The 12,617-nt window shown below is 48.3% G+C and overlaps 1 protein-coding gene across 1 annotated transcript; it reads left to right on the top strand.

Annotated features, from left to right (window-relative positions):
• The first annotated feature begins 7,719 nt into the window (after window positions 1-7,719).
• LOC119330659 (lysine histidine transporter 2-like) lies at window positions 7,720-12,270 on the top strand. The gene is made up of 7 exons (XM_037603776.1): window positions 7,720-7,864; window positions 10,134-10,288; window positions 10,377-11,157; window positions 11,263-11,368; window positions 11,475-11,566; window positions 11,662-11,730; window positions 11,829-12,270. Exons 1-7 carry the CDS (start codon window positions 7,823-7,825, stop codon window positions 11,925-11,927), a joined length of 1,344 nt encoding a protein of 447 aa, XP_037459673.1. The 5' UTR covers window positions 7,720-7,822; the 3' UTR covers window positions 11,928-12,270.
• Window positions 12,271-12,617: the final 347 nt, after the last annotated feature.

Here is a 12,617-nt window from a genome sequence, read left to right as displayed (position 1 = left end):
CACTGTTCATCCCATCGATCGGCTTCAGTTAGCAGCAGTAGCGAAGGAATCGCTCGATCGGGTTCAGTTAACAGCCATCGATTGATTGCTCGGGTTCAGTAACGCGTAGCCTGCAGTGCAATCACTCGGGGTTTAGTTAGAGCCCAACGCCTCGCTCGGGTTCAGTTAGAGCCAACGCCTCGCACACACGCACGTACATGTACGAGAGAAACACGCATCGCTCGGCCCCCGACCTCCCACCGTAACCGGGAACTCCCCGAAATTTTCCTCCCCCTCGCTTCTACCACGGTATTTTCTGTCATGGACGGCCCAAAGAATGCCATGCAGTTGCGTCTTCGGCCCGCCCAGGACGAAAAGCCCATTTTTTGTCATGATTTTTTGTCATAGAAGTAGGAGCCCACCACATCTATGATGATACCGGGTTTTGTCACAATTATTGCCATAGAAGTTTCATATGAATGACAGGAAAAAAAATTCGTTCGGCCCAAAATGTCACAGATGTGTCTTTTTTTGTAGTGATATGGAGGATGTAGTCCTCAATCTAGGTCCCAGGGTCTGTTGTTCTATCGTATGCCTCTATGTTTACGGGTTTGAATTCCTCTGGAAATTCATGGTCCAGCACCTCATCGGTGAAACATAGGGGGTGTGCGGCACCCCTGTATTTAGGTGTACCGTGGTGTTGGGATGTTTGTTGTGTTGCATTGCATGCTGGAGCGCGCTTGCGTGGCCCGTAGATGGATCTGGTTGCGACGTCCTTTTGATGCGAGCCCTCACGTGGATCGCATACTGGCTTGTGTGTGGCGTCGTTTGCCGCTCTATATTGTCCACGAGGTCGTCAATCTGACCGGATGGTTGTTTTGTTTTTTGATTGCGGGGGATCTAAGGCCTCCTCATCGAATTCAGGTAGTAGCTTTCGCTTCGGGTAGCTCTTTGTGTGGCGACTACTGCCGTATTTTGCTGCAGTGTTGAGTACTTCACTCCATCTAATTCTGAGTGCGTCTTGTGCAGCCCTGAGCCTTTGCTTCTGCTTTTTCAGACTCCTCGCAATGGCAACAAGCCTTTGATGGGTATTCTGTTGCTTCGGGTGCCTGTCTGGTGTGATGTCATCCAGACTGTTATCTTCGCCGGAGTCAGGTTGTTCGGTTTGATTCTCCGTGTTGCCGTGGTCGGATGGTGGTTCAATGCCGTGTTTGTCGTTCGCTGGCTCACCCTGCTCTATTGCTGGGTCTATATGATCACTATTTCTGCCGAGGCGGGATTTGGAGCGGCGCTTACGCCGCCGCTTTGACTTCTTCTCGAGGGAACGATCCTTCGCTGCGTCCTTCCGTTCCTCGTCGTCGTTTTCTTTGGGTGTGTCCACCATGTATACATCGTATGATGAAGTGGGCGTCCAGTGCCCTATGGGCAGTGGCTCCTGTTCGTCTCCTGCATCGTCGTCCATACCGTCGATGTCTTTGGAGTCAAAGTCGAGCATGTAGGTCAAATCATCGACAGTGGCTACTAAGTGGGTGGTGGGTGGGCGGCGAATTTCTTCATCATCTGCATCCCAATTCTGTCGGACATAGTTCGGCCAGGACTCTCCTGACAAGGAGAGAGACTTTAATGAATTCAGTATGTCGCCGAAGGGCGAGTGTTGAAAGATATCCGCGGAGGTGAACTCCATGATCGGCGCCCAGTCGGATTCGATAGGCACGGGCGCGGGCGGTTCGGAGTCCGTGGTCGGGGATGAGTCCGGTAGTTCGGCGTCACGGCTCCCGTGAAGGGTAAGGTCGATACTCGGCTCGATCACCACTGAGAATACGGCCTTCATGGCGGGGTCTATCCACCCGTCCATGGATGTCGCAATTGGCTCCGAATTGAGAGTCGGAGCGGTTGCCAGTGCGGTCTCCTGAACATTGTCCGATGGTAGAGCTAAATCATGCTCATCGTGACTGTGCGGCGCACTCGGCATGGGCTCGAATCCGTCGAAGATCAAGTCTCCGCGGATGTCGGTCGTGTAGTTTAAGCTTCCAAATCTGACCAGATGGCCAGGGGCGTAACTTTCGATCTGCTCCAGATGGCCAAGCGAGTTGGCCCGCAGTGCGAAGCCGCCGAATACAAAGATCTGTCCGGGGAGAAAAGTCTCACCCTGGACTGCATTGCTATCGATGATCGAAGGAGCCATCAAGCCTAACGATGACGACACAGAGGAACTCTCAATGAAAGCACCAATGTCGGTGTCAAAACCGGCGGATCTCGGGTAGGGGGTCCCGAACTGTGCGTCTAAGGCGGATGGTAACAGGAGGTAGGGGACACGATGTTTACCCGGGTTCGGGCCCTCTTGATGGAGGTAAAACCCTACGTCCTGCTTGATTGTTCTTGATGATATGAGTAGTACAAGAGTTGATCTACCACGAGATCAGAGAGGCTAAACCCTAGAAGCTGGCCTATGGTATGATTGTTGTTGTTGGTCCTACGGACTAAACCCTCTGATTTATATAGACACCGAAGGGGGCTAGGGTTACACAGAGTCGGTTACAAGGAAGGAAATCTACATATCCGTACTACCAAGCGTGCCTTCCACGCCAAGGAGAGTCCCATCCGGACATGGAGCGAAGTCTTCAATCTTGTATCTTCATAGTCCAACAGTCCGGCCAAAGGATATAGTCCGGCTGTCCGGATACCCCCTAATCCAGGACTCCCTCAATAGGCTCCAAGCATGAGCCTATTCCCAGTAATGTGTTCCTGGAGCATCTTCACACGCCGTCCGTCCAAGAGGATCCCTTCACCGAGGAGCCCCCACAACCTAAGAGCCCTACTGATCCGACTGAAGTTGAAATCCCAACCGTGGTCGACTTGGTCATGGAAGTTTTGGTCGTCATACCCGATTGCACAGTGCCATACATTGTGTATATCCTCAGGAAAGAGCTCCCAGAGGATGAAGAAGAGGCCCGTCAGAATGTCCGTCGGTCTAAAGCTTTCATAGTAATGGGTGGACAGCTTTACAGAGAAAGTGTTACCGGAGTTGCTCAGAAGTGCATAACACCAGCAGAAGGTCGAGTGATCCTCAACGACATCCACTCGGGGACCTGTGGTCACCATGCGTCCTTCCGGACCATTGTGGCCAAAGCATACCGAGTGGGATTTTATTGGCCACAAGAAAATGAAATGGCAAAAGACATAGTTGATAGATGTGAAGGTTGCCAGTTCTACTCCAACATGTCTCACAAGCCCGCATCAGCCCTGAAGACCATTCCACTCGTCTGGCCCTTTGCTGTTTGGGGATTAGATATGGTTGGACCTCTGAGGACTGGCAGAAGTGACTTCACCCATGTGCTCATAGCAGTTGACAAGTTCACCAAATGGATTGAAGCCAAGCCTATCAAAAACCTCGAAGCAAGTACTACTGTCAGCTTCATCAGAGAGTTAACATTCAGATATGGTGTCCCACATAGCATCATCACAGATAATGGGTCAAACTTCGATTCTAATGAGTTCAGAGCCTTTTGCGCTTCCCAAGGCACTCGGGTCGACTACACTTCAGTCGCCCATCCCAGCTGAATGGACAAGCTGAAAGAGCAAACGAATTGATTCTCAGAGGACTGAACCAAGCCCAAAATTCATCAGATAATAAGCTAATGTTTATATTGCAGCTGTCGGATAAGGAATGAGTGACCAAATATCTTTTTTTTACAAAAAAACTGTAAGGGAGGGCCTGAAGGAAATATGCCCAAGAGTCAATAATAAAGTTGCTATTTATATTTCATTATATCATGATAAATGTTTATTATTCATGCTAGAATTGTATTAACCGGAAACTTAGTACATGTGTGAATACATAGACAAACAGAGTGTCCCTAGTATGCCTCTACTTGACTAGCTCGTTAATCAAAGATGGTTAAGTTTCCTAGCCATGAAAATGTGTTATCATTTGATGAATGTGATCACATCATTAGATAATGATGTGATGGACTAGACCCATCCGTTAGCTTAGCACTATGATCGTTTATTTGATTGCTATTGCTTTCTTCATGACTTATACATGTTCCTATGACTATTAGATTATGCAACTCCCGAATACCGGAGGAACACTTAGTGTGCTATCAAACATCACAACGTAACTGGGTGATTATAAAGATGCTCTATAGGTGTCTCCAATGGTGTTTGTTGAGTTGGCATAGATCGATATTAGGATTTGTCACTCCAATTGTCGGAGAGGTATCCCTGGGCCCTCTCGGTAATGCACATCACTATAAGCCTTGCAAGCAATGTGACTAATGAGTTAGTTGCAGGATGATGCATTACAGAACGAGTAAAGAGACTTGCCGGTGACGAGATTGAACTAGGTATGATGATACCGACGATCGAATCTCGGGCAAGTAACATACCGATGACAAAGGGAACAACGTATGTTGTTATGCGGTTTGACTGATAAAGATCTTCGTAGAATATGTGGGAGCCAATATGAGCATCCAGGTTCCGCTATTGGTTATTGATCGGAGATGAGTCTAAGTTACATAGTTCTCGAACCCGTAGGGTCTGCACACTTAATGTTTAATGACGATTTGTATTATGAGTTATGTGATTTGATGACCGAAGTTTGTTCGGAGTCCCGGATGAGAACACGGACATGACGAGGAGTCTCAAAATGGTCGAGACGTAAAGATCGATATATTGGAAGGCTTTATTTGGACATCGGAAAGGTTCTGAGTGGTTCGGGTATTTTTCGGAGTACCGAAGAGTTACGGGAATTCGCCGGGGGAAGTATTGGGCCTTCATGGGCCTTAGTGGAAAGGAGACAAGGGCCACAAGGGGAGGCCGCGCCCCCCCCCCATGGGCTGGTCCGGATTGGACTAGGGAGGGGGCAGCGCCCCCCTCTTTCCTTCTCCCTCTCCTCTCCTTCCTTCTTCTCCTACTTGGACTGGGAAAGGGAAAACCTACTCCTACTAGGAGTAGGAATCCCCCTTTGGGCGCGCCCCTTGTGACCGGACCTCCTCCTCCTCCCCTCCTTTATATACGGGGGAGGGGGCACCCCATAGACACACAAGTTGACAATTGTCTTAGCCATGTGCGGTGCCCCTTCACAGATTTCCACCTCGGTCGTATCTTTGTAGTGCTTAGGCGAAGCCCTGCGTCGGTAACTTCATCATCACCATCATCACGCCGTCGTGCTGACGAAACTCTCCCTCGGCCTCAACTGGATCAAGAGTACGAGGGATGTCACCGAGTTGAACGTGTGCAGATCGCGGAGGTGCCGTGCGTTCGGTACTTGATCGGTTGGATCGCGAAGACGTTCGACTACATCAACTGCGTTACTCAACGCTTCCGCTTTCGGTCTACGAGGGTACGTAGACACACTCTACCCTCTCATTGCTATGCATATCCTAGATAGATCTTGCGTGATCGTAGATTTTTTTTTGAAATACCGCGTTCCCCAACAGGGCCCTATAGCACAATTGGTGCACCAACCCTTCCCTTTATTTTTTTTTGCAAGTACCATTCCTTGACCTAGGTGGGTGGAAAGAAATCAAATCCTTTCCATCACTAGGCTCTGCCTTACTCTACAAATCTCATTCTTCCTCCTCCAACCGTTCCATGTTCATCTTCTTCCTCACGTAGCCGTCAGCCAACCCAGCCCTAACCGCCCGTCTCTAATCCCCACAGCCGGCGGCTACCGATGGGTTGCCACCCGCCCTCCATCCCGTCTAAGCCCTGCCCCAATGAACAGCTCCCCCACCCCCGGCCCCGCCCCAGTTAAGTTTCTTACTCACTTCCGTCGACTATCGCCAGCTCTCACTTGTACACGGCTCAGCCTCGCCGTGGCCGACACTCCTCACGTCGTTCCCGCCTTCAGCCTCGTGCTGCCTAGAAGTGACCGACGCATGAAATTTTTGTAGGTATCTGACATTAGCAAAACATGATATGTAAAGCATGTAAATCACACACGTGTGGCTTTTGACACGTGGCCTCCAACCACAGAGTGCTTCAACAAGAAAGAGGAAGGCCGAGAAGTCATCGTAGAGGACACAACGGCCGATAACAACAAACATTTTACTAGACTAGAGGCTAAAATTCACAAGAGGGGACAAAAAGTGACCTCAGGTAATAAATTTGATAACGGGAGGACATCCCCTTTGCTGTAGGTGCACTCTGAAGCACATCCATAGTGAAATTACCGACTGAATTGCAGAGTGGAATCTGGTCCCTCGGAGGCGGATCAAGTGGCAGATGGATTTACAAAGCCATTGCAGGTTCGACAACTACAAACTTTCAAGAACAATCTCAATCTTGACACATTTAGATTGAAGGGGATGTTAAATGATGTAACTGTAGTTGTAACGTGACATATGTCACGATGGTGTTAACATGTGTCGTGCGTTGTAATCTTAGGCAGGTTGTTGTTAGTTAAAGATCCTCATATTGTATAGTCTTGGATGAGGGGTCAAGCCACACAACAACCTGTGCTAATTGTATTCTCGTTCTCCCTACTTAACACGCACGTGTCCCTGCACAGATGCATACACTTCCAATCTTCTTTTCTTTCAACCTCGAGTAATAAGTTTGATAACCGGAGGACGTCCTCTTGCTCTAGGTGCACTCTCAATCACACCCATGGTGAAATTTCCGAGTGAATTGCAGAGTGGAATCTGGTCCCTCGGAGGTGGAGCAATGCATATATACGTAGCAAGTAATTATGCCGGATTCCACGAGACAAAAAAAGGCGGGAATATGATGACAACCCAATGCATATATGTGTTTGTATATTCCTTGTTTTATCGTTAGAGACAACAAGTAGGCGTGATGGATTTAACCAAGTGTCCACTCATAAAAAGTGTGCAGAGCAGGCACGGCAATCTGATGGACCCAATCGTATGGTTTTCTAGGAGTGGTTTCAACAGTTTTGTAATGTAATATAAAGGGAAAAGGAATTAATCGATGGGAAGAAGCCGGCCGTGCATTTCACTCTCAACAGCTCCATCGAATTGTTTTGTTTAATCCTGCGCCTACATACATGCATACATACGCGTACAGCTGGTGGTTGAACAGCTGTGTACACACATTTGGCTGTGGTCATGCAGTCCAAATGGCCGATGGAGGTGAAAGGAAAATGTACTCGACGAATCACGTGGGTCACAGCTCGCTCCGATATGTTTCTTGTTGTAAACTTTCACGCTGCGCCAAATGCTTGGACATGACGAGGAGGAGGAATATGTCGTGTTTTGATGGACCTTGGAGCACCCCCAGTGCTCTGCCGCTTCATGTTACGTGCCCCCGTCTTTCCCAAAGACCCCGTTCCTTGGTTTTCATGTGCCATTCGTTGAGTTCCTCAGGCTCAGTACAAACTCCAATTTGTTTTAAAATTCTTGTCTTAAATTTGTTTAGATACGGATGTATCTAACACTAAAACATAAATAGATACATCTGTATTTAAACAAATCTAAGATAATAATTTTGGGACGGATGAAGTATTTGTTTGCTTGACGAAAAAAGAAAAAGTAAAACCGACCGAGCGGAGCCTGGCTGACTCATGTAGGCCGTAGAAGCCAGATCTGACGGCGAGGGCGCAGCCAGCAGCCACACGCTGGGCCAGGGGGATCTTAAACTGGCAGAGTTGCTGCGGGGAGTCAACGGTCAACCCAGCCGCGATATCTGCGCCCGCGCGTTCACAGCGTATCCGGAACTCCGCGCGCTCCCTGCTGCTCTGCTATGCTCTATAAATTACAGACAGGCCCCGACGCTCTCAACATCTCTTTCGCTCCCCCTCTCTCTCTGTGTACATCCTCCTCTCACACATCTCCCTCTGCTACTCTCCATTGCTCAAGACAAGGCCGGCCGGCAGAACATGGGGACGCAGGCAGCGGAGAACTTCGAACCGCCTGCCAAGGTACGTTCGTGCTCCTGCTCAGCAATTAATCTCCCTCTCTCGCTGTTAAGAAAATTACAGTCGCAAATCATCTTGCTAATCAACTGAAAAGAAGATACCCAGTAAAAGTTTTAGATAGATAGATACTAGATAGAAAGAGAGAGAGAATCAAGAATCTGAGTTGGTGCGAGAAGCATGGAGCTAGCTTCAGAGGTGGACATGACGTGAAATGGATAAACCCGGACGAAAAGGCAAAAAGCGGCTTCTTGGATGCGTTTCCATGGGGGAGGATCCCCTTCCGTCTCCCCGCCGGCAGCTCGTGCCACACCGAGCAGACAAAAAACCAACCGGATGGGAGATGGCCCCGCCGAGCCAGTTCGTAGCTACGCACCGGTACCCTACCAGTTCGTCTTCCGCACGTGAAAACAAGAGAAGCCCGCCTCGCACCTTCACACTCTTGATTTTGCCCTACTACTTTCTGGCTCGGCTCCCCTTTTCTCGCTCTCTAGAAGATGCAGCCCTATGCATCATGCCCGTCCACAGTAGGCTCTCTAGAATTTGGCGATTAAAGTATCTAGACAGTTTGCATCATGCCCGTCATATGATCGGTGTGATTTGCGGTGCTTTGCATTAACTGCCCAATTCTGCCTTCTCTCTCCCCCGTTCTCTGAAAATTGGTTCTGGTCCTCTCGAGTGCCCTTGTGCTGTAATTTTGACTCGGCTAGAGCAAATTTCGACTCAGACATCACATGAAACAAAAATAAGAATGAAAAAGTCTCTTGTTGTCTCTCTCGCATGGCCCGCCCACCTTCTCTCGACTGTGAAGTATGAACGATCCCTCTCCTTTTTCAGTACTTTGTCCTATGTTTCGCCTTAGCGTCCAAAACCAGGAAGAATACTCCACAATTTGTACTAGTTTACAAGAGTCTTCATGCCGCAATTTGCACTAGATGATCCTTGGAACCTCAAAGGACGCATAAAGGTCCCTACCTGTTTATTACCACCGTGAAATTTTACTGAGAGAATATTACTCTACGTACTCAGTCAGGATAGCACTACCCCTGTTTCGAAATATAAGACGTTTTTATCGTTCAATTTAAACTGCAAAAACGTCTTATAAACAGAGGGTGTAGCATTTTCATAGCAATTTTGTGGGAAACCCACCGAGAGAATGGATGTCTCTCCCGGCAGAATTTTCATATTCCGACAGAACATAATTATTTCAAAAGTTCCGGAAGCCACTGCCACCTTTGCACACATGGTTACCAAAACTTGTTCTGAATCAATTACAGTAACAAAATTGCCCTTTTTCACCTTATTTCAAAAAATGCAAATTTAAATATATTTTCAAAAAGGAAGGTTACACATCCGTCCCTGTATCCTGGGACGTATGCAACCAATTTATACGTATTAATAAAGATGCTAGACGAGTAGACAAAAACATCGCTTACAAGTAGGATCAGTATATTCTGTTGTACTACTACTAGTATCACGTTGCTGTACATTGGAATAGCCGTTGGCATTTTGGCAGCTGCTGCCACGAGATTGCATCACAGCTAACAAGGGGTCAAGCCAGATAAATTAGACACATAATCCAGCAGATTAGCTTTGTCACGTTCTCCAACGACAATATGTTAATTATAGATTAGATGTGTCAGGAGTAAGATAACTAGGATAGTAACAACTGGCACTGCTACTTGCAAGTTTTTTTTTTTTTTTTTTTTTTTTTGAGAAATCACTTGCAAGCTGCTGCCACTTGGTGTACATAAAGAGGCCCGATCTTGTTTCAACTTTCAACCGCAGCTTTGAAATCACAGCCTGGTTTGATTGGCTTCTTCGATTCAAAACTACATAAACAAGTGTGTTACCGTTGTCATGTGAACGTGCTTGACAAAATAAATAGATTATCTTTGCCATGAGGTGGCCGTGACAATTAAGCATCATGAGTTTGACTTTGGCGACTACTTGAGTGGCCATGTGACAAGTCAACTGCCGAGAAGAAACGGAATCTCTAAGCACTCCATTTTACCTACAAAATTCAAAGACGTCCCGTCACTGGGTTGAAACTTTCTGGCCGATTTGCTGTCCCTTTCTTTCACTGCTCCTTAAGACGAAAGCCATGGAAATGCAAGAAGGTTTCAACAGATTAGAGAAAGTAGATTATGTGGTACACAATTCAGATATGGATATGTGGTTCCTACTTTTTGATAGATTTTTCACTCAGTAGGATTTTTGTAGAGGTTTTGTGCATGGTTCATGTCTAACAAGCATGGCGATTACTTGATCGCAGGATGTCAGGACGGATGAGCAGAAGAAGATCGACGACTGGCTCCCTATCACGTCGTCGAGGAACGCCAAGTGGTGGTACTCGGCCTTCCACAATGTCACCGCCATGGTGGGCGCGGGAGTGCTCAGCCTCCCCTACGCCATGTCCGAGCTCGGCTGGTACGCCATCCACCATTCAATGGATTCACCACCTTCTTCATCATGATCTTCGCAGTGTATAACTTTTGTTTGTTGGTTGGTTCCACAGGGGCCCTGGCATCGCGGTGCTGATCATCTCGTGGGTGATCACGCTCTACACGCTGTGGCAGATGGTGGAGATGCACGAGATGGTGCCCGGGAAGCGGTTCGACCGGTACCACGAGCTCGGGCAGCACGCCTTCGGCGACAAGCTGGGGCTCTGGATCGTGGTGCCGCAGCAGCTGATCGTGGAGGTGGGCGTGAACATCGTGTACATGGTCACCGGCGGGAGGTCGCTCAAGAAGTTCCACGACGTGATCTGCGACGGCAAGTGCAAGGACATCAAGCTCACCTTCTTCATCATGATCTTCGCGTCCGTGCACTTCGTCCTCTCGCAGCTGCCCAACTTCAACTCCATCTCTGGCGTGTCCCTGGCCGCCGCCGTCATGTCGCTGTCCTACTCGACCATCGCGTGGGGCGCGTCGGTGGACAAGGGCAAGATGGTGAACGTGGACTACAACCTCCGCGCCACCACGACGCCGGGGAAGGTGTTCGGCTTCTTCGGGGCGCTGGGCGAGGTGGCGTTCGCGTACGCCGGCCACAACGTGGTGCTGGAGATCCAGGCCACCATCCCGTCCACGCCGGAGAAGCCGTCCAAGAAGCCCATGTGGAAGGGCGTGGTGGTGGCCTACATCGTCGTCGCGCTCTGCTACTTCCCCGTCGCCCTCATCGGCTACTGGGCCTTCGGCAACAGCGTCGACGACAACATCCTCATCACCCTCAACAAGCCCACCTGGCTCATCGCCATGGCCAACATGATGGTTGTCATCCATGTCATCGGAAGCTACCAGGTACACACACACACATTTTCCAACAATTCTTTTTGCTATCCGTATATACAAGCTCTAGCATATGCCTGAAACTGAACCCTAATGGACGGCGCCGCCATGTTGTAGATTTACGCGATGCCGGTGTTCGACATGATCGAGACGGTGCTGGTGAAGAAGCTCAAGTTCCCTCCCGGCCTCACACTCCGCTTGATTGCCCGGAGCCTCTATGTTGGTAGGGCCTCCTCATCTTCTTCAGACTTAAATAAGGCTCTCATATCACCCAAAAGACGAAAATAACACTGAACGAATAGGACTGACGAGATTCCATCTGTTTGCAGCGTTCACCATGTTCGTCGCCATCACCTTCCCTTTCTTCGGTGGGCTGCTCGGCTTCTTCGGCGGGTTCGCCTTTGCGCCGACGACATACTTCGTAAGCATTTCTCTCATCCACTCCACTTGAGTTAATCACAGGAATCGGTAAAATTCAGAGTTGCTAATCTAAGTCAACACCTGTTATTCCTGCAGCTCCCCTGCGTCATGTGGCTCGCCATCTACAAGCCCAAAAGATTCAGCCTCTCATGGTTCACCAACTGGGTAAGCTATCTATCTGTAGTTATATATATGCCTCTCCTTGGTCAATCTCAACTCCGGCCTAATTTTTGTGTGTGTGTGTGTTGTGCCATGATCTTCAGGTCTGCATCGTCCTTGGGGTGTGCCTGATGATCCTGTCGCCAATCGGAGGGCTCAGACAGATCATCTTGGATTCCAAGACATACAAATTCTACTCATAGACCACTTCTACGACGCATTTTGTCTTGTGGAAACTGCCAAGAGATCATTTACGATGTCTACTATAAACTCTCTTGTCTTGCAAAGGAAAAAAGAAAAGAAGGGGAAGATCATAGCACCACGGACTGTTACAGATGGGACGGTAGATGCATATGGTCAGAGAAAACTTGGTTTAGTCAAAGCAAAAGGGTTGTGTTTGTGGTTAATCATGTGTACGTAATATATATGTTGTGTGGATTTGACTCTGTGCTGTAGGATCGACGATCTTTTTTTCTGCTCAAACTTGCATGGATGAACATGGCTTCGCTTTCGTGTGCAGATGAGAAGATCCACTGTTCTTTTCTACACTTTTTTGTGTGTATGCTACTGCCTTCCAATTAAAAGAAACAGATGGTTCTTTAAGAGAACAAGACTACTAACCATAAGTTTTTTTATTTAATAAAACACACTTGGACATGGCTAGCGAGCTCTCGGGTGCCTGCTGGTATGATCCAGCGCTTTTACCATATATAGAAAATGCAACCGGTCCCTCCGCACGCGCTTCCAAAAAAAGAAGCACCCTGGTCCTTTGCCACCATCTCCTTCCACGTGATCCTGTTAAATTAGCCTAGATCTTGTCGTGCATTTGTTGGGGTTCAAAAATTCTTAAAAGTCATAACTTTTGATTCAAGCGTCGGAATTCAGTTCCGTTT

This window comes from Triticum dicoccoides, chromosome 7A (assembly GCF_002162155.2).
Source record: "Triticum dicoccoides isolate Atlit2015 ecotype Zavitan chromosome 7A, WEW_v2.0, whole genome shotgun sequence".
Taxonomy (NCBI): Eukaryota; Viridiplantae; Streptophyta; class Magnoliopsida; order Poales; family Poaceae; genus Triticum; species Triticum dicoccoides.
This window is presented reverse-complemented; position numbering and strand designations above follow the sequence as displayed.